The sequence below is a fragment of the Teleopsis dalmanni genome, chromosome 2 (genome assembly GCF_002237135.1).
Source record: "Teleopsis dalmanni isolate 2A chromosome 2, ASM223713v2, whole genome shotgun sequence".
Classification (NCBI taxonomy): Eukaryota; Metazoa; Arthropoda; class Insecta; order Diptera; family Diopsidae; genus Teleopsis; species Teleopsis dalmanni.
The window spans coordinates 225,819,529-225,846,662 of NC_051847.1; the positions used below are offsets into that span (position 1 = coordinate 225,819,529).

The 27,134-nt window shown below is 32.2% G+C and overlaps 1 protein-coding gene across 1 annotated transcript; it reads right to left on the reverse strand.

Moving 5' to 3' along the window:
- Positions 1-11,079: 11,079 nt before the first annotated feature.
- Positions 11,080-26,161, reverse strand: LOC119676857. Its single transcript, XM_038088115.1, has 8 exons — positions 25,956-26,161; positions 20,368-20,916; positions 19,697-19,857; positions 19,421-19,622; positions 13,026-13,277; positions 11,666-12,597; positions 11,399-11,602; positions 11,080-11,327 (listed from the first exon to the last, which is right to left on the reverse strand). The coding sequence occupies exons 1-8, from the start codon at positions 26,159-26,161 to the stop codon at positions 11,080-11,082; spliced, it is 2,754 nt and encodes a 917-aa protein (XP_037944043.1).
- Between the last annotated feature and the right edge of the window lie 973 nt (positions 26,162-27,134).

Below are 27,134 nucleotides of genomic sequence, written 5' to 3' on the forward strand. Positions count from 1 at the left end.
TATATTTTGAAATTTCGCGAAAAAAAATATAAAAATTCAAAATTAAAAGAAAAAATTGAAATAACATTTAAAATGTTTTCACTTTTCAAAGTAGACGTTAATAGACGATAATTAATGCTTTATATTGTTTCCTGCCTTTTTCAGAGGCATACTGCAGTATCCGATCATTGAAATAGCTTCGAATAATGTGCAACAGAGAGTCCGGTCCTTTCAGCTATTTAAGAAAAAGTAGCATTTTAAGAGTAATCGTATTTACCATTGACCTTGCCCGGCGTTCATTTGTTCATTTGTTTATTATGCATTCGAAAAGTATCCCTATTGTGTCCACCACTTATAACAGTACCAATAACAGCAACATATATATACTATATATTATATATATCCATGGATAGTGTGGTTTTGTTCGTACCGCATCCTTCAACGCAACATTGGAGGTTTCATCTGGATTTGCAAAACAGTAATTTTTTATGTTACTGGTCAAGTAAATCCTAATAGGCTTGTGAGCTGTAGGGATCTTGATCTTTCACTTTCTGCATAACTGTTTTGTAGACCATAAGACACCCATGTATCTTCGTCAGCATTATCTTGTATTTGCTTACAATATCGAACCTTGCTTCATTAAAGTTCTTTTACATACATTCATTTAATCACATTTTTGCATACTTGAAGCTCATTGAAAGTTGCGTGTTGTCTCGCTCTTCACGCTTTAATACAAGCTTGTCGTATATCAATTATCTCACTAGAAGCTTCCCATTGCCGAGTGTCGGCATTATGCTATTGAAAATATTTTTACATACTGTACAAGTCGTATTGAAATAGTTGATATTCAGTTGTAGTGTTTTTTATGTACCGCTTCTTGATATGGGGACTGTTTTGCATTTTTCAATATTTCTGCATTTCGCTGCTTGTTAACCTTTCTTAGCGCAACGTTTGTAAAGATTCGTCCGATGCGAGTTATCAAATGTTCTATGGAACATATTTAGCACGTTTTTGGCAATATAACCTCTGTCAGTCGACATGGAACCATCTTAACTGAATGTATCGATTTTGTAAGTGTAAGTACTTTTTAGAAATTTTTCGGTTTGACTATTGCAACTTCAACGGTGTGTTTGATTGGCCATACATTTTTGATCCTCTCAAGTTTGTTTTAATAGTAGTCCTAACCTCCTCTTTGAGTTAGTCGCATTATTTTGACTGTTTTGCTTAAGGCTCCCAACTCGACACTAGTCTTAATTTATCGTAATATATCTTTATATATATGCCTCATCACATATCTTTATTAATATCGCATAAGCTTTTGGTGTAATTGGTAATTGGTTTTTCTCTTCGACTTTTGTTAATTTGTCAGACGGTTCAGTTGACGGTCGCAGGAAACCGGTTTAACTAACCTTTTTTGACATTGATAGGTTGTTAGATATACTGACCTGTTGCTGTGGGGCTTAAGTTGACTCTCGTCTTTTTTACTGATAGGATCTCACTATATAATCCTTCGTTTCTAAATAAGAACACATTTTAAAAACTTAAACAATGAGTTGGTCAAATATTATCAGCATATTAAAGTCTTTAATCGATGTGTATTATATAGTGATGACTATAATTGAAGTTAACAAAATCATAGTTCATTTAAATAAATTGCAGTTATTTTGAATAAAACAAGATGAAATATTTAGTCATCTTCACACTGTACAGCATATTTTATATTTCCTGCTTTTGTGCAATTTAAAGATACATCCATGCCCTTTTGCTGTAAGAGAAATCAAGACCTATCATTGTCTGTCTATCATTTCGGTTTACTCTCAGTCTGCATAATAAGAATATACGAGTGCAAATATAATTATAGATACTATAACGTTTTTAATTATTTTATCTATAATACAGAATTGCCGTTATGAGCAAATATCAAAGTTCATCATTCTTTATTTAATAAAATAAACTTTGAATGAAATTCGCATTAAAAATTGAACGATGGCATCTGGGTAATGTGCCATTTGTTCATTTTACCGCATTGGCAGCAGTTGTAATTACTCGAAAGGGTGTAATTTGGCTCAAACGAGTAACTCAGGGTCCCCCTATCTAGCTATCTGGAAGCACTAAGTGATAGCTTACGCTAAGTGGCTTGGTGAGTGTCTTGAGCGCATGTTGGAAACCAATTCATTTTGTGGCATTTAGAAGATTTTCACTTGATGATAAAAGTCAAATTACAACGGAACTCAGATTTAAACTCATGGGCGGGCAGAAGACGTCGCGACGTTAATGGTGGTGAAGGTTGCAGCAATGCAAGAGCGCGAAACACATAATTCTTGACAATGCCATCTCAGCCACGAATGTACTCTCAGCTGCTAAACTCACATGTCTTGGGTTCCATGTTCTTGAATTGCATTTCATGCGAATAATTGTCAATTGTCAAGAAATTTTTAGATTAGCGGTCGTTGCCATTGTTATGAGCTGCTGACAGCGGCTCTTACTGCGGTTTCGGTGCTGGTGCCATTATTCTAATCTAATGGGAATTCAGTGTCGATTAGAATAATTTCAACGGTGGCATCTTATGTAAGTCTGGCGTAAGTGTAACAGAAGTAGTGTTTTTCTCTTAATTTCCGTGACGTGCTAAAGTGCAATATATGTATGATTTATTTAGATTGAAATTTTTTTTTTTCGCAAAACTAGTTTATTTAATCCAATCTCTAAGAGAAATTCAAAACGTGTAATTTCGGTAGATTCTTAAGAATTTAATATGTATTCGGAAAATATTTCATATAATTCAGTATTTGTGTTACAGATTACTTATTGTTCTTAAAGACTGACAAGATTTTTGTTTATAATTTTCTAAAATTAGAACTCTTAACTGTTAATCGTATAGAATAATAATAGACATTAATATTTGTAAGAAGTATTCCATGATCAGTTCTGCTTCGACGACAATTGTATAATTCAACGCTATTAAAATATTTCTGAATAAAAGATAAATATTAAGTTCATCTATATTTGAAAATCAAAGGAATTAGCCACGGTTAAAAATGCACTTATCAGGGTAATATCACTTTAAATGCAGAAATCTCGGAAAACATCAATTCGAAATTTGATTCATTCATATATTCATAAATAATGTTTGAGTTATCGATATGATAATAATATGCCGATATCCATAAATTAAACATATCGCGTCAAAGTAATGTTAAATAAAATAGATTCGTCCCTATTCCTGGTATCTTATATGGGTATCTATTGCAGCGTAGTTTGAAGTAACTTATAACTTCATATTAACTTATAATAATACTTTAGTCTTATTACTTAATAAGTATTTAATGGAAGCACTTTTTCTTCCAGCCCTTTGGTCTTGACAGATCGTAGTGGCAAGACTAAAATGTCCTATATCTGTAGGGCATAAGGTAAAAACTAAAAGTGTTCTGATTGAATTGATTCGTTTGTCTGAAGTTTTTAATACAAAGTAACTGAAGTTGGCTTAATCTAAGTAATTTGTACTTAACAAAAGACAAAGAACTGTGATATGCAGTTTAGTCCTGTATGCATAATCTCATATGGTGTTAATTTTGATAAACTGTATTCTCAGATGTAGAATGAAATAGAAAAAATTGAGCGTGTTCAAATACATTAAAGAAGAAGAATCACTTAAACTTCATAATTGATCACTTCAATGAACTGGATTAGTAGTACTGAGCACGATCAGCTTCAGTTGTCAGTCGTCAGTTGCCAGTTGTCAGTTTTCTACTTGTGAAAAGTCATGCTTGAACTAATCACAAAACTGCATTATAGGATGAGTTTAAAATTAAAAGTTCATTAGAATAACCTTTTATTATTGAAAAATATAAAATATTCCATAAAATTATTATGTGCAAAGGTGTTCTGCAATCTGCAAGAGGTGCTGCTGACTGTTTTGCTAATTATCGTTAGAAGTGAATTAAACTTTTAATTGCAAAAGCACTCTATATTTAATAGTTTTACCTATTAAGACTATTTAAACGATGTTCGTTGTTTCAATGCATCCACATTTGCTTGCCAATCCAGTTGCCATAGTCAAAAACAGTCTACTTGCGAATATATATTCAATCGAATGGAACAGCATTATTTAATTATAATAGGATTTAAGAGGAATATTAAGTACAAGTACTAATTTTGTGGATTAGTTTTAGGGTATTGCACCACATAAATCAAGGTGCCTCAATGCGAGTATGAGTGTGAGTGTGGTCAAACGGACCAGACGACTGTGCTATTCGTAACACGGATATATGTGGCTTTTAGCACTTATTATAATAAAATATTTTAAAAGTTTTGTGGCTGTATTTGCTAATTAAAATACTGTTCATCTAAATTACAAAATTTGCTATGCTATAAACTGCAATCGTATATCGTATATCTGCTACTTGACTTTTGCGTTCCAGTATCTAAATGTTTAAAATTAAAATTAGCAGTTAGAATGTTTATGAATTTGAAATTGTGCTCCCCAGTGGTTTTTCACAGTTTTGCAGAACTGTTGATCTTCATTTGCGTTCAAATCATAAAAATACAACTGTAAATTTAATTTCTCTGCAATTGTTAATTACCAAGAGTTGATAGTTGATTTTAACGCTGCTAAGCCATCTTAATATAATTGGTTTGCTTTTCCAGCAGCTTTTCCAATTTTTTCATCTTCCTCATATTTATATAATGTATATTGTTCGAGCGGTGGTAATATGGTGGATATTATTCACTGTGGCAGAGTTGAAGTTTATTTTATATTTTCGGTCGTCAACGTAGTGATTGCCGAGGTAATAATAGAAGTTGGCATGGGCATTGCATGTTTTGACCACATTCCATGCGAGATTATTAATGTCTATTAATCATTTCCTGCAATTTAATCAATTAGAAACGTGCATCATCAATACACTTCACGTTAGGCATGCAATCCGTAGCACACAATGTGCTCCACAGCTGCTCCGAAACTCAAATCGTAAAATACAATTACAGCTCAGCGATTTGTTGCATTTTGCCCAAAACAAGCAACAAATTTCAAAATTAATTAAAATGTTTTAACATTGTGATGTGTTCTTGCGTCTTCACAGCTTTTTCTCTATTTATTCTATTTTGACTGGTGTGTCTGTTTTGTTCTATAATTTATTGAAAAAGAATCTCTCAACTTTTTGGCTATCTATTTCGGGTCAAAGTTTACACTCCATGTAATACAAACCCACAAAGTTCCTTAGAAGTAACATGCGTGCCAACGAAGATCTCTTGACAGCCATTAATGCACCGCGATGGAGCTTATAATTTACTGCCTTCTCGTTTAATTTAATTTTATCGTCTAGTTTAATTATATTTCACTTAAATTATAAATAAATCAAGGCAACTACAAAACTACAACTACCAAAACCAATAACAATAATTTAATCAACTTTAAACATTTACATTAGCTGCTATAATTTCGTTTTAATTTTTATCGCATGCGATAAACGCATTAATAACACCAGATCAATGCACCTGGAAGTGTGCATATTTACACTTGGTGCAATACCGCACACAAGTGCATTTGTACACCCATGCTACCGTGCATCATTTGCGTCAGTATGCAGCAAATGCATTCAGTGCCACATGCCACACAAAACACTTTGTATGCAACGTTATAAATTTGCCACACGACAATTGATGCTGCATCAATGATGTTGCTAAATTGTTTGGACTCTAATACTCAATGCTGATTGCTGGTGATGGCGTTAAGTGTGATGTTGCAATTGCATGCAGGAGCAGCACTTGCTTACTGACAATACAAAAAAACGGGGTAAACGATTGCTGGAAGTTGTTGCAATACAAACGTAATCAATTTACCTAAGCAGTAAGGAGGCTCACGATCAGTGCTGTCGACTTTATACAATATTTGAAATCATACGAGTACTGTGTACTGATAAAATTTACTGTATGGAACAAGTAACTGATTCATAAACCTATAGTAGCATTAAGACCATTCGTGAAAGTTGAAAGACTATATAACAACGAGCATATGGTCCTTCGCACTAGGTCATGTGCCGCTTTTATATTCCAGCAAATCAAATAGTTATGAAATGATTTATTTATTAATTAAAATAATATTGATATTATAATTAAATTAGAAACGAAAAACTAATGAAATTATTCTCACTTGAAGAAGATAAAACTTTATGAACTCCTACTAAACGAGTAGTAAATCAGCTGATTTAAAGATAAATCAATCAGATTTATAACCCAAAGTGGGATTGGTAGTTATAAAAGGGTTCACTTAAATAGTAACTCTTTAATAAAATTTTTCGCTTCCTATGTTACCCAACCACATACTTCAAAGGTGATTAATAATCATTGATTTCAAAGTCCCATGACTTTTTTTAAAGAAGTAACGTCACTTTTTTTCACTTAACAACTGAGAAATTATTTTTCGGAATATGCAAGCAATTACTTCAGAAAAATTCATATTATAATCCCTATTAAATATTCTTTTATAACAAACTGTTTTAAAGATGATGGTTTGAAGTTTATATAATATATGTTGACACCTAACGCATAGTTTGTATATTATTTTTAGTAGTATATAGATTTTCTAGTAGTATATAGATTTTAAAATTATCAGAAGAAGACATTATGATAAACTATACTTCAGAGCCTACACTTACATCTTACATTTGCTTCAAATCCTACAAGACATACCATATTTATTAAGCTGGGTTTATCTCAGACCTCAACACAAATGAAAACAAGTCAAAGATCGATAGTATCGATGGTAGCATATATACAAAGTTAACTAATAAGTAGAGATAAGTAGAGATTTGCAAACTGTCTTTTCTACTCACCTAACTAAATTCTTATAGATTAAATTGTCAATATCTATAATAAGTCTACAATAAAGTCGGAATGTTTGCTAATGTAAAGTGAAAAGTTTTTGCAACAAATATAATGTGCTTTTGTGTGGTCTTTATACTAAACTAGCATATTCTTAAGAGATGTCCTTAATATATTAATTGTACTGCCATATTGATAAATAATCTAAAGAAGATATAAATAATGTAATTTGTACATTACCATAAGATAAAACTATGATACTATGTCTTTGATTTCGATCTATTAAAGTGGTGAGATTTTCCACCTTCAACCAGGCTAGTTTCATTCCTTACCCGTCATAAATTCTTTGTACGAAGCAACGCATCGTCATTCCGTTTCCCTTGATCTTTCTATTTTCTAACTCATATATTCTTATTCTGTAAACCCTTTCGAGGTTGCTGGAGTATATATATCGTACAACAATAACAACATGATACTACATATTATTTTTAACATTGCCTATGACATTGTACTTTTGTTTTATAACTTTTTCATAAATGTTATATATAAAGTATAAAATAACAATGAAGTACCTTAGAATATCGTAGATTATTGCCCGAATATATTGATATATTGAAGTGGCCTATTGCGATAAGGCCAACAGCTTTCTAAACTTAATTCTTAAACAAAGATATAAAACTATTAGGCAACTTAAACAAAGAGTCGTAACCGTATTCAGCTATTTCAGGTTACTCATTATTCCTCTCATCATTAATCGTTACAAGTTGCAAGAACAAACGTTGCAGTTACCACTTCAATAAAAACTAATATCTGCTTAAGTATCTGGAATTAAAAAGAAAAATCTAAATATCTGCCTGTGGCTATGATTACATAATGATTCTCCTTGTTTTTACTCGCTTCAAGTACGACAAAAAGTACTCAATGAAATAAAATCTTACTTAACTTCTTCCGCCTCTCGTGCTTCTACGCAAACTTACTTACGTACTTACTTACTTACTTACTTACACTTATGATGCTGCAATGTTTGTTTCATTGATTTCCTAAGAGACGCCCACATTTAAGCAAACCTTTTCGACTGCTGGACTCAATTGGCACAGTCATTGGCACTTGCCTCGGGTATTGCTGGAAAAAATAAAGCAGGAAATGATTTCTTAAAATGAATGCGGAATTTATCAACCATCTCTGTCAGCTCCTAACAAAGAAAAGGAAAGCATTTAAACTTTTTGCAATTGCATAATTAATAATAAATGCGGCTCTGGACCTCTAACAGTCCGTCACTGTTTAATTTTATGAATTAAGAGACTTTTGAATTGATCAAAAAAAAAAAATTAATAGAAAAGTTTTGCAATAGTAGTTAGAAAACAACTTCAGTAATGAGATATATATCCAACAAACATTAAATCTGCATTTTAAAAGTTGAGAATTTGGACTTTAGTATGTCCTCATAAACATCAACCAAACTTTGTGAGAAGATATCATATATACATATGTAAGATAGAGGAAATATGACTTAAAACTATTAATTTATCTCTGTACTACATTACATGAAAAAAGAAAATACATTCTAGGTATATATCAAATGAAAAAATAAAGCATATGGTAAATTAATTATCAGTACAAGATTATCAACTCATAAGCCTGGCAGATATCCTCATCACATACTAAGAATAATTCCCTTAATTAATGCAAGAAGTAGATTTCATAGCTATTTGCACAGTATAATATAGAGGTAAAGAAAACTCCACCGTCACTAAAACTTACCAGTTAAAGGGTTCAAAATCTTCATATTATATTGACAAGGGAAGGCCACTCTTGTCTAGTAATTAATTCTATTTTTCCATAAATTACTATTAACGAATTTGAAGTTTAGTTAAGTTTTTTCTAGAGATTAATAATAACTATAAAAATTTTTAAACTACTTACTTTTACATACATTACATACATACATGTACACAATCTCAAGTTAATTACAAAAATTACATCTTAACTGTAGTTAAAAACTATTTGGTAAAACAACAAAAATATGATCAACGAACATTTATATTACAGTTTATAACAGTATAACATCTGGGTATAAATATTTTTAATGTTTAACCAATATTTTTTTTAAATAATATCATACAGTACAGTGCTACAGCAGTGAATTTATAATTTATGCCTCGTTTCAATAAATACAGTAGTATAGTTCTCAGAACCAAGTAAAGTCAATATATTTCCGGGACGTTATTACTTTATTTGCTCTCAATTTTAATCTGCTATATTTAACACACTCTCTTTAAGCAAAATCTTTTACCTGCTTAATTCTTACGTTCTCATATATCAAAGTTTCTCTGACTATATTCATTGTATTGGATTTGAGAACTTCTAATAAAATAGGTGATGTGACAACGAATTTCGATACTCTAAGTTTTTAAATACCCGGAATATATAAAAATGAGCGAATAGTACCAATAAATCAATTAGCTCAACTCATACTTTTCTTTAATACTCGTGTAAGAACGGGTACTCGAATAATGGTTCGATCTACTTGATGGCATTTCGAATACTACAAAGACTTATATTATATGTGTTGTCACTAATTTCCTATATTCATGTATAGTGGTGGGAAATTATAATTCAATAGCAATATAAAAAGCAACATATGTTCAATAATTATATTTTCCTTCTAATTAATTTTTATTCAATCATTTATGTGTTTTTTCTCTGTTGTAAATCAAAAAAATAATAACGATAATAAGAAAATACAAATGTTTATGTAGCCGCCATTACTGTAATTACTAGGTAATGAAATTAATATCTATTATGTTATAATAGCAGTTTAGTATACTTAATAAAATAATCTATTCCTGTAGATTGTTCATTTCCTGCATTTTAAAGATCTAATCTTTTGTTAGCACTTTTCAGTTATGATAATTATTAGTACTGAAAAAATCAATAAGTCGTTATGAAGTTTGTAATTAAGTATGCTATATTAGCTATATTCAATATTATATTCTATTATTTTATATTTAATTACTTACTTATAATATAACTCTTAAAAATATTAGATGCATAAATAAATATTGGTTTAAAATACTCAACCCCAAAAAAATCATATAATAATTTTAAAATTCATAACAATCCAATTTTATATGTATTGTTAAATTACATTACATCTTTTTGTTATTCTTTTTTTGAAGTTAATATTCTTTACCACCTTTCCATCCTTCTGTCTATGGATCTATGATAACATAACGACACTCTATTGTTTTTAAACTATCAGACATCTTTAGTCAGTGTGAATGTTGCTATTTGTTTGCAGTTAATATCATCTAGCATATTTACTCCCTTCCCTCTGCGGACTGCTTGCTTATATCCACTTGGGTACTCTGTAGTCCAATGATCTGAAGGGTTAAGCGTTGTAATAGCAAAATTGAGACTCGCATGTAACTCTCTTGCCGCTTCCTGCAAAATTTTCAAAACCCTGTCCTTGCTATAATTTTTATTAGTGGTTATTGTATAGAACTACTTAAGCTAATTGTGATTTGTCACAGCCATTTATTTATCGACTGTAGGATCATGCACAAATAGTGTTATGAGTATAAACATGGAAGCAAATGGTAAGAACTATAAAAAATTATATATTATACAATTATGTATTATAAATACTTATTATATAAAATGTGCTATTTTGGCTATTAAAAGAAACAATAATGCAACGCGTCATATGAGATCTATGATAAGATTTCTGGAGTAAGTAGGCCACTTAGGCTAATCTGGGCAAATTAAGATAATTGATAAGGCAAACAATATCAATATTTCTAATCTTTTTGGCTTAAGAAATATCGACTCTAAGCTTGTTTTTTGATAATCGTGGAGTAGGTGAACAAAATATCCGACTTCAATCCTGTCTTTCCAAATTTATAATTTTTACCATTGAAATAAAGATTCTTCCATTTAAAAACAAATGACTATTAATGAGTAAATTTATTTTTATATTATTTTTTAAATAAATTAGTTCGATAAATAATTTAAACTATATGTAAGTACTTATGACTAGTCGACTTATACTAATTAATTTATTTTAAAATTTATTTTTGTTTTGTGATGTTGCCATCTTTAGCAAAAAATTTAGAAATTCCATAATTATTTTTAAATTTTTTACTCTAGCAATATTTATAAAATATTGTAGTGGACTCAAATTAAAGAATTTTTAAATATTTGAATAAAAACTATTGGCATATGAAATTTGACGCTATTAGTGAACTAAACTGATGATGTGTACTTTATATCTAATAAGTCTCAAAAATGACGTCCATGACGGCCAGCGAAGCCACTATCATACAATTTATTTAAAGACTCAGCGCGTCCGTTAGATGCAATTTTCGACCTCGTGGAGCTGCTTTGCGTGGAAAAATTTGAGGAGTTACTTTTATGATCTTTACTCGAAGAGTAGCCACGTTCCTTTTTACGTCTCTGATAAAGGAAAGTCCAAATAGCAATTACTGCCAACTGAGCCAGCAAAAATATTGTACCAGCGACAACAAGACCTAAATTGATAAAATAAAAACAAAATTATTCAAATTTCTTCAACTTCATACCATATAAAGTTAAAACCTACCAATGCCATTTATACAGAACCCTCTTAAACTATCGCTGGAAATTAATATCTCTTCTTCGGCATCAGTTGCTTTTAATCCCTTTTGTTTATCGAAAATAAATTTATCTGTAATCTTGATTGATTGCACTAAGAGCATGTTCTCTAGATTTGTCTTTTTATTAGTTTCACGTAGGGCTCGACTGTTACGTAGATCTGGGTAAGTAGCTAGAAAGAAAGTAGGAAAGTCCTAATAAGGAAGTATTATAATAAAAAAAAATTCAGTTTTACCAGTTATATTAACCGATCGTCTTCGGCGGCCATATGAAGTTAATGGCCTGTAACCTCCAGTCATATCATCATCATCACATTGCACTGGCTCGCAAGTCGGCATACAGGGTGTTATCAATGCTCGGAACTGTACTAAATCGGAAGATGGAAACTTAAAAGCGTCGAAATGTGAGAGCAAAATCTTATTGGATGTAGTACTCTTATATATAGGGCCCATAATAAAGTAATCTGTTGGACAACCTCTTGAGTCGATGAGTGTTATTTCTGCGTTATCAGCACCATCCATAGCAACCAATTCTCGTACAAATATTTCATAAGGGCTCAACTCGTCAAGTATTTCGAACTTGAGTGCCAATGGATCACCGACCTCAGCTATACGCATCACATCAGAACCATCACGTGAAGTAATTTTCATTATAACATTCGGTGAATCGACAATCACTTCTTCGGACAGTGCTGGTTCAATATCACCTTTGATACCCAAATCTACATGATTCGTTACAGATCTATTGGTCATGTCATATTGGCAAGTAACTGCCAAACCCAAATCGGATGAAGTGACTATTGTGTCATGATGTTGTATGACAATTTCGTTCATGTAACGCCCCGGTCCACTCTGGTGCACATTACACTCCAAGTCTTGATAACCCATGCGTATTTCGAAATCAAGCGCACTTCTAACATCCACAGCACAGGATTTTGGTGCGCCCTTGGCGTACACCTTGCCATCGAATAGTTTGGAGGTACGGATGCGTGTTATCATATCACTTGCACCACATTCGATGGTCACGTTGTAGCAAGATGACAGTTCATAAGTAGCTGCTTCCGGTACATCTAAGTAAGGACTTTGTATGTCAGTCAAAGTGGCACGATTATGATGGGAAAGACGACAAACCATATCACCAGTATCGCCGTAATCGTATGAGTGGCATCTGCAAAATATTTTTTTTATTATGTTGTTTATTAAGCGCTTAAGAATTAATATATTCAGACTATTAAATAAAAGTATTAATCATTTTCTCCAGTCTCGTGCTTGCATACAATAACGCATAAATCATCATTATGAGTGTCTGCTATGCATATTACATATCAAAGTGAATACAGTCGACTTGAATTAACTTATTTAATCTTATAAATCTACTTTCATTACACAAATCAGTGGCAGTTTGCACACATGACAAGTGGCAGTATCGCTCACTATGAATTTTACTAAATAATCCCGTTTAATAACTTACTTGGCTTGCTGCTATTGCGTGTGGTTATTAGCTATGCTTCTACTTATTAGTCGTAGTAGCTCAACTTAACTTATTTTGATGTGCTCAATTGCATACAGAACTGCAATAAACGAGTATGTACTCACCTGAAAGGTGTACTTAAACACAGATCTCGACACTCTTCAATGCTGGCCACGTCCTGATATACGGAATCGACAGTTTTTAAGATTCTACCGGATAAGCGCTTGAACTCACACAATTTGTTTGGCTCGTCTGCGCAGTTGTTCTCAAGGTAATCGTTGCCAGCGCTGGCCTGGAATGCAGTGGTTCCAGACAAAGTAAAGCGGTCCATTTCGGAAAGCTCGCATGTTTTCGTGCCTCGATTGTAATTTGCCGATCTACGATGAGTATGAGTTGTATGTTTATAATTAAATAAATTCTAATAATGATATAAATCATAATTTATTATATTTAAAGTTCAATGCCAGTAAGGCGCCACGCCTTCCTACTCCAGACACAAACGCGTTGCTGACAAAAAATTTGAGTAAAACACGTCACTGGTTTCAAATGAATTTAGAATTTTTTAAAGGCGCTTCACATGCTGCAATGCCACAACTGCCTTGCAGTCAAGTTGCAAGTTCGAATTTTCATTCTTTTTTCTTAGAAAACTTAACATACATTATTTCCCTTGGATTGTAGTTGTTGCTGTCAAAATTGCTCTGGGAATAGTACTAACGGACTTTGCTGGACACGGAATTGTGCTAAATTATAACCTTGCAGCTCAGTGAATGTGGTGTATTGCACAAATTCTGCAACACGCATTGTGGCACGCAATCGCTAAATTGCACACATTTGATGTTAAAACCACAAATGGGAAATACGTGTTGTTGCTTTGATTACAACTACAAAATCTAGAAAATACTTGGAATGCTGCAACTTCATCTTGCGAACTTACCAATTTCAACAGTAACTTATGCATGGCACAAATCTAAATAAGAATCGTAGTCTGTGATTACAAACCGTAGAAACATATTATCAACTAAGACTAAGGGCTTGTGATACTGCATATATTAGGACTTCCATAAGTCTCAAATTCAGGCCTTAACGCTTCCGATGGTTTTCATAGTTGTCATCTTTGTTTGTATATTTAAAAGTCTATTTGTTCTGGAGTTCCAAACTATCTAAAATTGGTAGGCGGTATGGCGTGCTATACAAGCAAATATAAACCTGTATTTACATTTTCATAAAACATATATATTTACTGAAACATAAATTTTTCAGTAAATAAAAGAAATGAGACGACAGAATAGCTTAATAACTTAGAAAAAGTTGTAATAACAAATACATTGAAAGATACTAAAACCAAATACTCATGCTAGTGGTTGGTTGGTTGCAGCGGCAGCCCATTAGATAACTTCCATGTAACTCAAATACCGATTTTTCCCCCTTTTGCTACCACATTCGTCGTAAGAACCGTAGTATAGGAGACTAAATCCATCCCGACGAATTTAGATAATGTAATAGGTGAGCAGTCTGACTATCAAAGAAGAGTTTTCCTAAGAACCTATATCTTCTGAACGCTAAGATCGGGCATTCACAGAGAAAAGGTATTATTGTTTCTTTCTCCTGCGGGTTCCACAACTTCTGTAGTGAGGGTTATTGGGAATGCGCAGTTTCTCTGCGTGATTTCCATGTAAATCTGGAAGTCGCACATGACCTAAGTGCTTTTCATCTGTTATTGGCAAGTTGCAGTAAGTAAAGGAAGGTACTTCTTTCAATGGTCTCTAGGCTAATATAAACCAGAGCGGGCTAAACTGTCAGCTTGGTAGTACTAGTGACATATAAATTTGTGGTATGCCAGTTCATTCAGACTATTTTAAAAAACTAAAAATGGTGAAAAACGTATGTCGCTACAAAAGAACGCTATTTTTAATTGTATTCTAATTCTAGATATTCTAGCATTATATTTACAAAACAGGTAGCCCTATTTACGAAAATTTCCCGAAAATTCCGAAAATTTTTAATCTTTTAGGAGGTTCGACGCTTTGGGAAAGAACATGCCACAAGTCGTGGTCGCGTAATTGCTACTATATGCGATAAGTCTTCAAAATTTATCTTAAAATGCTCCAGTCAGTGATGGTTCCAGTGAGTCAAGTCAAGTGAAAAACATTTGAATGATTTGTAGTTTATATTTAATGGCTAAGTTTAAACAAATAATTGCAAACAATATTTAACCAAAGTCTCAATCACAGTAATTTACGTTTACAATAAATATTTTTAAAGATCTAATAACGATTTTCATCTTCTGTAATAATAGCATAGACTTTTAATATTTCTAAAAAAAGACTATTGCTTATTTTCTAATATTTTTTAAAATTATGTGGGTGTGTACTAAGACCCGACTTAATCCGAATGACAAAATAGCCGTTTCCAGCCGTTTAATGACTTATTAACTTTGTCGGAATCGTAAAAATCATATATCATATATGGTTTAATGTATTTTTTTTTATAATCAGGAAGTATTTAACCTCTCCAATAACTGTCAATAAATCATTTTTTAACTGTTCGAAAAGCAGGGGAAACGGTTTCTATGTTTTCGATTATTTATTATATTTCAACGGCAGCTGTAGTTTTTTAAAATTTGTTCAGTTAACAGGCGTTGCTTATCATGACGTTAACTGGCTGCTTCGTAATAGATAGATCGATAGATATATGAAATGCGATGCCTTCCCATATTTACAGACGCACCATTGTCCACGTATCATTAGCTGCTTCACAACGCAAGGCTTAAGGGCAACTCATATTTTACATAAAAATAAATTACAACACATGGACGTAGTTTGCGAAATCCGCTGCATCCGCTACAATGTAAACTTCTCTGGTTGGTGCATGCATAATAATATATGGGATCGATATTTGTTAAACGATCTCTTGATCACTTGATCACTTAACAAGACCCATTAAGTAATCTGAGCAGCGGGCAGCGAGCAGAGAGCAGAGCAAAGTGATCATTAAAGCAGGCAACACAAACACTGAAAAGTGTCTGCAATAAAATAAAATAAAGTAAATTGTAACAAGGCCAGCGATACGATGTTTCCTGCTAATGGCCAATAGCCATACAGCCAGTATTCGAATGCGGTACTTGCACTCGCACTCACACTCACACTAGCGTTCGCATTCGCATTCGCATTCGTTGCATTGCGGTGTCGGTCAAGAACTTCAGTTACACTTTGCCTACGTAACGGTGCAATTGCAACATTTGCTTCTTCTTGTTTGTTGCTTTTGTGAGCATATCACATGTTGTATGCGGCGGCATTCACTACTGACACATTTACGCTGCAACTGCAATAAATTAATCGTAATTTTATTTGTGTGCATTTAAAATTCTTGTACATTTGTGCATTTAACGCGCAACCTTGCAACATAAGCTCCACACTCGTATGCAAGGTATGCTGACTGCTGAACGCTGGATGCTGCAAGCGTACAAGTATTTTGCATTTATTTTTATTATTTATCTGTGCGATTTCTAGCATTCTATATAGCAGCGGCCTGTGCTGATCTTGCAATTGCGTAACTGATCGCTACTCCCTGTTCAGATTTGCTGCTGTTTTCGCCCATTTGCGTTGTCTTCTGCATATTGCACATAATTTATGTTTCCAGTCCGCTAAGTACACTTAAATGATTTATGCTCGAAATGCTTCCTGGCTTCCATTTTTCATGTCAATTTAATTTGATCTTTGATGTTTGCAGCTGTCAATTGTCAACAGCCGGGTTGTTAATTCTGACTGTCATACAATACTTTTACACAAGATACTTAACTTAACTGTTTTTATATGACTTCAACGGGAACCTAAATCATTTTTTACAACTCCAAACATTTTCTCTATTCGATTATTTACATATATACCATAAATTGGTGCATTTAAGTTTAGCTCACCATTACTCAAAGAAACCATTAAATTGGGAGTGTGCCACAAGGTATTGCAGTTATCTGTTAGTACTCTGGTATCTGTGGAGACCAATAAGATTTTCTGATTTTCTGTGTAAGATAGAATAAACAAAACCACCTAGCAGTTTTTCTATAGATAACTCCAAAGTATTTATATGAATAAATAACAACTTCTAATAAATACAAACAAAATAAGTGTAAGAAATATCTCTAAAGTATTTATAGTATAGAGTTGGAGAACGATTCTAAGGATAGTAATTGATGGTCATATAGAACTATGATTTGTAGTTGGACTTAATATATTTAAATCTAAATCTGCATGACATTAATTCACAATTTTTATGAAGTGCTTTCTTTCACAAAACAGCTTTTTCTCACACAAATCGATTGGGACCGTGACTAGGCTTTTTTTTTCTGTCTGGGTTTGACAACAAACCAATGAAGGAACTTTAATTTGAGTCTATTAAGCTTGAAACTATATTATAAAGTTTTTTGTCAAAAACTATTCATGAATTAGAAAATATAAGACGCAAAAAATACATTTTTAATAGAATAGAATATTTATATAGAACAGAATATCTTTATTGAAATATAGATAATAGAATAAAGAGTATGATATAGATATAGTTTTATTAATATTAATTTATGTCAGATCATGATCCTGATGATAACTCTTAAGGAGAGTAGAAATATAGAATATATTAGAAAATATTCGTCGGATATAGCCGGATAAGAAAATATATAAAAACCATTACTGAAACAGGTCGATAAATAAATTCAAAATTTTACAGTTGGTTATTTATATTTTAATAAAGAATCAGAAAAAATTTGAATATAAGTAGTTCTTGCAGTTTTGTAATTATATTTCTGCATGAAGAATAAACCTTTGGTTACAATTTTATACCATTATTCTATTATATTACTATGTATTGAAAAATCCTACACTTGGAACATATCTTCTCAAGTGACTGTTACATACTACTCTCCCCCAAACATCGATTCGACTCCTTTACCAAATACCAAAGGAGAATCTTTTCAAAACTATTGACTGAGGTCACCGTTGGCGTTATTTATAATGTTCAATGTCGGCGCAAAACTTCAAATAAAACTTGCAGCAAAGTTTTCAGCAATTACAAACAATTCCAAGTCATACCGAACAATAACAACATCAATAACGATAATAAAAAACAATATTTAAAACAATACTGGAAACTAAGAAGCAACAACTAACGATTGCCGATGCTGCAACCGGCAACTGGCAACTGGCAATTGGCAACTGGCAACTTAGCACTCGTAAGTTGCATGATCATTTCACATTGAAAGAAAGTTTATTGCCTGATTTAATTGCAATAAATGTGTTGGTGGCAAAATTTCACCAACAGGTTGCAACCATTGCTGTTGGTGGCAGCTCAAATTCTTTAAACACATTTATGCGATATTTATTTGTTTGCCAGAATGCAGTCTGCAGATGCAACGTTTAACGTTTAACGTTTAACGTTCAAATGCTAGTTGTGAGTGCGGCTGGAGTTCTTCTGTTTTGCCTAAAAATATTTGACATCGAGCTTGTTTTATTGCTGCAACGGGAATTGCTGTTTGGTAGCAACGCGCGTTTAATATATCATGGGGCTGGCGAGCGGCTTAATCTGCGTTGCATTTTCTGCAGCTTTGCCACTTTTATGTTGGGTCACGCGCTGGCCTTGTGCAATCGCACAAGTGCGCAAAAGTGCAGCAATAATTCGGCCACCGCATGGATTTATGTTATTGGGTTGTGGTAGCATAAATTGCAATTCGAGTTGTGAAAAATATTTCGAATTGTTCTTCTTTCTAACGCAGTAGAATACACAAAATATTAGACTGCTAGGATTAACAAGATTCCAATCAGATTTCTTCACATTTTTTATTACAGATTATTTTCTCCCTGATGGTTATCGGGTATCTGCAGTTCAAGCTTCTATCAATAAAAAAGAATTTACTGTGCTTAAGTTTTCAACATAGCCATATTTAATATTCATCATTGCATTTAAGCAAAATTGATTTTATAAAAAGTATTCAACAACTTGTAGTTAGAGAGTCTAATAATAGGGAGTAATAATACCTGAAGTTGGGATCTGGATCTGATTTATTACTTTTGCTAAATTTACAGATATTTATGTATATTGTTCTAACATAAAGTCTTCTTAGCTACTGATACAATAATTAAAACCTATAGCCATATAATGAATCATTTTGATCATTTTTGTTAATAGAGATAACCTAGCAACTTACCTTGCCTTTTGAATTGTCCTCCTATGAAGGGACTGTAGAAATAGTCTGAATACTTTTTATATCATGATGTGTGCATAATATTTAAAATAATTTTGATTTAAAAAATATCTGTGCAGAGGTAATTTTCATATCTAATCGTATTTTCACTACTGATGGAATTTTTAACTTATATGAAGATTCATATATTTTTTTGTAAGATAGTTTTGCTATTATTAGAAGCAAAATTTTGAAATGCGAGATTCATTTAAAGTGCTTAATTATGCTATTATATTTAGTCAATCAATATGAAATCCACAAACAATTTTGTTAAGTTAAAAACTATCTCACCTGCAGGCGAATTCCGTTTCACCCAAACACAGTTCCATGCAATCCCTTCTTGATGTTACAGTGTACGATTGTTTAGGATATCCTTTCAATTTATAATCTTGCACACGATCTACACACCATGAGCGTGAACATGGCTTCACACCCAGACAGGACTTTTGTGCATAAATTGTAAAAACAGGGAACTGAGACTTGGTGAGAGCACCTAAAAGATTTGATCAAATTATTCAGTATTTCATTATGAAATAAGTTTTTGTATAGCAGAGTGACTAGGCTTACCTGGTAATTGATCTGCATTCGCTTTAAAAAGTACGCATAATCCAGTTTCATAGTTAACAGCATGACAAGTCTCGTTATTCAGACAAGCATCTAAGCAATCAGTCAGCATTAGAGTACCAGGCATGGAATCCAGTAATCTATCTGGTGCTGAGAAAACGTAGCTAAAAGTGATGTAGAAGATATTGTATGAAAATTTTAGATATTTATTATCGAAATGGGTATGAGTTATGTAGAAAACTCAGACTGAACAATATTAAAAGGGAATTCCAATACACAGTACTTTTTAATGAAATAAGAGGGTGTGGTCTGGGACTTAATGGAATTATAAAATTTTGTTGCAAAGTTAATTTTTAATGAAATGCCTTCAATAAAAGTACCCATCCATATCTATATACTTCAGTATTCAGTATGCATATCAACTAATAATATACCTTACAAAGTGATGTTCTAGTAATTTTGCTTAAGGACTCGCGACTAAATTAGTAGCTTACAATATAAATGATAAATTACGATTCATTTTTTATTGAAAAATCGGCATTTCATAAATGTATTGCGACTGAAAACGCTACTGCAATAACACAATTGAAGCTATTCAATGCCAATTTGGTAATATTCCATTAACTAAAAACCGAAATCATTGCATAGTTGCAAGTCCATAGTCTACAACTCACCCAGTTACAATTTCGAAGCCAACCATTTCAGGCTCACAATTGGCGTTGCTGTTGCTGTTGCTGTTGCTGTTGCCGTTGTCCTCATGACTGTTGTTGATGTCATAATTGGCATTCTGTCGTTGCTCAGGGCGTTCATCAACTGTTGGCGTCTTCTGTTCTTGCTTGGGTAATTGGTTTTTCTTAGTCGGGCTGTCAGCGGAGCCTTTGCGACCCGTTGTTGCTATTGATGTAGCAGTTGCATTCTTGTCGTGTTGCTCTGAAGCATTCGCTGCACTTTCAATTGCAACAACTTTATCAGTTCGCGACTGCTCCACTGTTGCTTGCTGCAAGTGCGGTAAAGCGGCAGTTGATGGGTGCTTCGGTGCTGGTGGAGCGCTTTCAGCATCATGTAAATTGTCACCAGCAGCAAGAATTGGCATCAAAGTTGCTGTTGCATTAGTACGGGAGTGTCTTGCTGTTGCTGTTGTGACGCACAACAGTAGCAAGCAATACACTTCAAATCGTGGCATATCGATGCTGGTCTTACGCACTATTTTCTTCAGTTGCTTGCTGGAAAATAAAAGAAAAAACAAAATCAAATAAATTAATTCAGTGGATATTGCCATGTTTATGTGTCAAAAGCATATTGAGACGAAAGTAGGCGTCGACTTTGTCCAGAAGTTTCACTTTTGAGCACTTAATTCTGGAATTTATACCTTATTAATAGTGTTGATAATGATAAGAACCAGTAATTTGAGGTTGGTAGTGATTATTTGCTACTTTTGATTTTCATTTAAAACTGTGACAGAAATGAAAACAAACCGGGTTATGTGTGATAAAGCGTATTACATATGTATTACATATGAAAACTCAGATGAAAGCATATAATTTGATTATGTAAGTGTGGTCGACACTATTTCAATAATTTATTTGTGGTATTAAGGCCTTATCCGCGGCAGCAATCACTGCAAATAAACGTCTTAGTAGTGAAATTAACACCGCACTGTAATACTTATACACACATATCCAGCAGACTAAATTTACATTCCTCAACCTCACCTATGTCTTATGTGCCTCATTAGTGTATGACACTTTTACTGCGTCATCTCAAGTTCTTAGTATTCGACATTTTTTCTGTCATCATTCAAGTTTTCTTCTCTTAGGCTTTTCACTTTTGCAATTCAATACTCAAACGTTCATTGAACTCTGCTCTGGTAGGATTTTGTACTTTTGCATTGCGTTTCCGTTATAAAGTGAAAACGGCATCTTACGATTGCGCACTGAAAAGTTATCTAAGCAGTTATGCAACTGAAGAAGTACTTTTCTCTGCCTCTGCTTCTCATATGGAAGTCATAAAATAAATTTTATTATGGAAATAGTACTCTACTCATGTGTGTTGAAGCGAATTGTTTTCCATCAAATTTACTTCATAGAATTCCACTAAAATAAAATAAACTTTATAAATTACTAAGCTCCTTCAAGTGCTATTTTAAGATATTTCATTGCACGCATCTCTCTGCCTCTATTGGTATAATAAATATCTAAAATATGCTGCCCCTTGGCAATTTGTCGACTTGATTAAAATGTTATTTGTACATGTACACTCATGTAGCCTAAATGTCTTAGCAATGATAAGAATCTCTAGGAATACCTAGTAATACCGCGAAAAACAAATCACAGTAGTTTTGTTTCATGAGATACATATGCTATTTAAGATGTGACAATGATCTATAACACCAATTTATTGCCTTCATGAGAACAAGTTGCCATTAAGATGCTAGGAATAACCAAATATAAGAGTTCATACAAATAGCCCTAGGATAATAGATGAGCTGATGCATAACTCTCTGAAGTACAAACGATACAAAATTTTTAAGTTAATATTTACCATTTATATATTTGTGTGGAGTTTCTACAAGGTCACGGTTATTTGTTCGGATGATACTAACTACTCTTAATAAAATTCAAACGATTAACAAAATGTAGGGAACAATAACGCCACAACAACATTTAAGCTATATACAGCCTGAACTAAATTTATTAAATTATCTTTGAAAATTGAGTCCAAATTCAAACAAACAAGAAAATTGTTACTCTTATGTTAACTTTTTTTCAAAAATCAAACATATTCAGATTATATATAAAATGGTCTGTGAAAACAAGTAGGATAATAAAAGCGTAAGTGGAGGACTTCATATTTAAATGGATATTCCATATTGTAATTGTGCTTATCAGATGATTAACAATGATTCTATTCTGATTCTTTTTGGGGAAACTTGAAAACTTTTATCCTTTTTAAAATTATGAAACCTTGCTCAGCAGCAGTCAGTTTTCTTCTTCCTCTTTGTCCTATTAAATGCCAGTGGAGCATAGGGCCTCAGCAGTAGTCAGTAGTTTATATGAAATGGATATCAAAAGCAGAGATCGCATCGATTTGTTTGTGAATATCCAGTGCTATCGTTATGTCTACATATACATATATTATGAAATAGCAAACTCCAAATTGTTGATAGTAACTATACCTCAACGCGACCTTTCTTAATGACATTGAATGTACAATTGCTGTAATAATTAATTATCAATCAATTATCGCACTTAATCCTAGCCTACAGATAGTCAGGTGTAGTCTGTGTAGTTGTTGTAAGTAGGAGAGAATTTAATATAATTTTTCTGCGAACTTTCGTTTTATTCCAAAGGTTTCATCAATACGGGTGTTTCCATTTAAACAGTTCTAACATATGGAACATACATTGGAATTATATAGCTTTTAATAAATAAATAAAATCATATATTTGCTTTTACACACAATTAAATATATATTTTACTTTTTGATATTAAGAAAATAAATATTCAGTCGTTTTTAGTTAGAAGTACAAGCAATTCAGTTGAAATTCAAAGTAAATTCGATGAATTAAATTTGATTTTAATAAGGTTGTAGATCAAAAACTTCACTCTCTCCACACTAAGGCAACATGTTTATGTTAAATAGATATTTTTTATTAATTTTAGTAATTAATTTCCTACAATTACTAAAGTTCCACAATCTAATCAAATTAAGAGAATTTTATTAAAAGCAAAGATCTGAAGTATAAGACAATTGAACTGTTCAGGTAATATTTTTAAATGACGGTTTGTTAATAACTTTCATAAATCACACAAATCAAAATCAATTATAATCAATAAAAATGTTCTTCTTCGAAGTATCTATAATCACTCTAAAAATGAAAACAAATCCAATCAATTATTTATTTACATAAGATACAATCTTGCTGATTAATGGGCTTTGTTATAAATAGATACATAAAAAATTACAAAGAGTAGTAGAAATGTATGGCTAATAATACAAAAATGATTGGTTATTAAATTTGTGTTTTTTTCTTTCTTATTCGGAGCTAGGATGATACAGAAGTTTGATGTTAATATTGTGAGAGACGAGAATATGAAGGTTATACTCTCAAGGATATATCAAGGATATATAATATAAATATTATTTAAAATAACTGTGTAACTTCATGGAATCATCTATGTTAGGGTATAAGGAATGGAGGCACAAGAATTTGATATCTGAAAGTCTTTGTGAAGAAGAAAATAATGTAAAATATAATTTCTGTCCAAAATAAACCTCCAAAAAGGAAAAGTCTGCATAGAGTTAGAAGCCATTAATGAATTTATCAAAAAACAAGTCAAAGTTGTCAAAAAAGCCTATATCGATAGTACACAATTTTTGACAGAAAGAGGCTGCTTGCAAACCTATGTAGTCTTACAAAGACTATTTTCAGAAATAGTAACTATAACCTAATATCCTCTAGGTTGGATGGCAAATAATGAACACGAATTAAACGAATTCTGAACACTTTCAGCAAGTTAAGTAAAAAGAATCTTTAGATTACGAAGGAAATCAAAGAGGCAGAATAATCTTTGGAGAAAGGCAAAACACCTGAGAGCAGTCATAGCCAATTAAAGTAAGAAACGCATGTCAAACACTAAATTGAGGATGTGGCATTAAGTAGCAGATTGAGTTTAGACTTGCTGGGATTACTAATGTAATAAGTATCTGTATTATAATTAACACTGAATGCTTTCAAATAAACATCTTTAATGTTGAACATTTGCCAGCAACAAATTGAATGAATTGCTATCAATTATTCAACTGAATACTTTGCATCAGAAGAAATGAACTATTTGACAAATTGTTCATTAGTACTTATCTTGTTTATAAGCAATTTCTTCCAAATAGAACAGATTTTGAACAAATAAAAAACACTGGAAATTGTATAGAAATTTAAAATCTTTCTAAAGGAAAGAATGAAAGAATGGTTGTCACAAAATTGCAAAATCTCCTTAAGTGTCAATCTGTAACGTTGTAAAATTTAAATGTTCTCTGTACTGAAATTCTTAATTAACCCGAAGGTAAATAAGCCGTTCCCTTCGTTTATGCACTTCACTGCTTTTCCACAAATAACTGGCAAATATATTATTTAAATAATTTAATGAACTGAAACTGTCAATATCTCACAATTCTCTATGGATTAGTCACTTGTTAAGCGCAATAAAAATTTAAGTTAATTGAGTGGAAATGAGGTATGCTTCACTGACCTGCAGTTATGTGTCCATATCAACAATCTGCCATCATTGGTGAGGACTAGATTGTCTTTTAGTGTTTTACGGTATTTAAACAAAAATCATAATATTGATAGTAAATAGAGTTGTCTACACTTTCCGAACTCCTTTAGCAATTATAGTGACCTGAATATCGAGAAGTTACTTTGTGGAGTGAGAAGATAGGGTAATTATGCTGTTCTTAATTCTAACCTATTTGTCTCATTATGTACTTGAATTAATCATAATATTGATAGTAAATAGAGTTGTCTACACTTTCCGAACTCCTTTAGCAAATATAGTGACCTGAATATCGAGAAGTTAGTTTGTGGAATGAGAAGATAGGGTAATTATGCTGTTCTTAGTTCTAACCTATTTATTTCATTGTGTATTTGATTAATTTTAGTATTTTGAATAAATTTTTTTTAACACACTTACTTTAGTTCAATTGTGCCTTTCTACTTTTTATTCAACGTTGCTCATTTGATCTTCTAATCCTATTCCAGCTTTATTATACTTTAACTATTTCTCTTTCATTAACTTGAATCACTTCTCTATTGCAACTATTCTCATTGTAAAACTCTGCCTTTCTTTAAGTTAAGTGATATTTATTTCTGACAGTAATTAAAATCCGAAAAAGGGCGATAGTTTATAGTAGTAAAAGTATTTAACTGCTATATGATCAACTTACGATCAAATATGATAATTGAATTAACATGCATAAATTAATAAGAGGGGGAAAAAATCCAACAAAGTCCATTGGGCCTTTTTGTAAATATATGTATATATGTATTTCAGTAACACCTACAATACTGCTATACACAGCAATTGTCTTATTAGAATGCATGGACTCCAGATTTAAACTTTAAAATAAAAGAATTCTATGCAGAATTGTTGACATCATATGTGAGTCAATGTAGTTCTGAAAACACTACGCCGAAGATGATCTCCACACAATCTATATGGAAACAGATAGAGTGATAAAAATAAAGCTCAACGGACTTTAATACTTGAGACATAAAGCTAATATGATAGAAGCGGAGAATGCTTTATGGCACATTATAATGTTGACGATAATAAGATAGACCCCCCCAGCGTAGAAAGTATGATATAGAGGATCAAAGTCTTGAGATCCCTCACTGGATGACATCTGTTCGTATGTATTTGGATCTTTCTCTTCATCTTCAACCTTACAGTTAATTGAATTATTATGCATCTCTTCCTTGCTACTTAATTTTATGGTGATGTAGAAATCTTAATAATTAACTGATATAATTTATAATTTTTCTTTCTATTTCGGAGAGGCAAAAATAAATTATTACACTTTGAGACTACAATAGAAAATTTTCATTTTAATTTTTATGTTAACTATATAAATATTAATTGTGAATGATCTATCTTGTTGCCTAAAATTATAAGTATATACAATATAACATTGAAGATTTTAAACAATAGTTTATTATATTTTCATATCGAAAAACTGGACCTCATACGATTACATTCAGTGTGAACAGATGACCTATTGCAACTTTCCAAAAGCTTCAACTTAAGTTGCAGACATTACAAAGTCTTATGCTACATATAAGAATTGACAATTATATCTAATAAGTATTAATAATAATTACAGATATTTAAGCTATTCTTTTTCATTTTCATTATTCAACTTCCTATGTATGACTTTGAGGAAAGTCAACGAAATCCCATCAAGGGTTTAGATGAGACACGTCTTCATTGCAAATGCGAACTTTTTCTTGTTTTGAGTTTTCGCTTTTTTGACCCAAATTCGGAAACCAAACCTAAAACACGCAGAGGTTTTCACTTTCTGCGTACGAATCAGCCACAGAACAGAAGTGAATCATAATTAATAACGATATTCCATGCCTCCTACGAGCTTAATTCTTTGCGAATATGTATCTGCGAAAAGCAGAAAGTGAATCTAAGATTGCGTGAGTAAAACAAAATGAAAACGCTATGAAAGTCATTTAAATACTTTATTAACCTAAAAATCACTGTCACATACGCGTTGCGATAAAAAATAATGTGAAATAAAGTCATTTAAAATTAATTAAAAATTGTCTGACGTCTAAGAGCAAAAATTGAGCGAAGAAAAGTGACAAAATGCCGAGACTATGGGCTAAAATGTGAAACTTCTTGACATACGCTCTGCGATGCTCTACGACGGCGCAGTG

Bases quoted from the DNA above. Each gene is read 5' to 3' on its own strand.
- LOC119676857 (XM_038088115.1), bottom strand. From the start codon at position 26,161: ATGCATAATAATTCAATTAACTGTAAGGTTGAAGATGAAGAGAAAGAT. The intron at 13,278-19,420 runs GTGAGATAGTTT...TACTCATCGTAG, and splicing joins GAAACGGAATTCGCCTGCAG to ATCGGCAAATTACAATCGAG. The intron at 11,603-11,665 runs GTAAAACTGAAT...CTTTCTTTCTAG, and splicing joins ACGATCGGTTAATATAACTG to CTACTTACCCAGATCTACGT.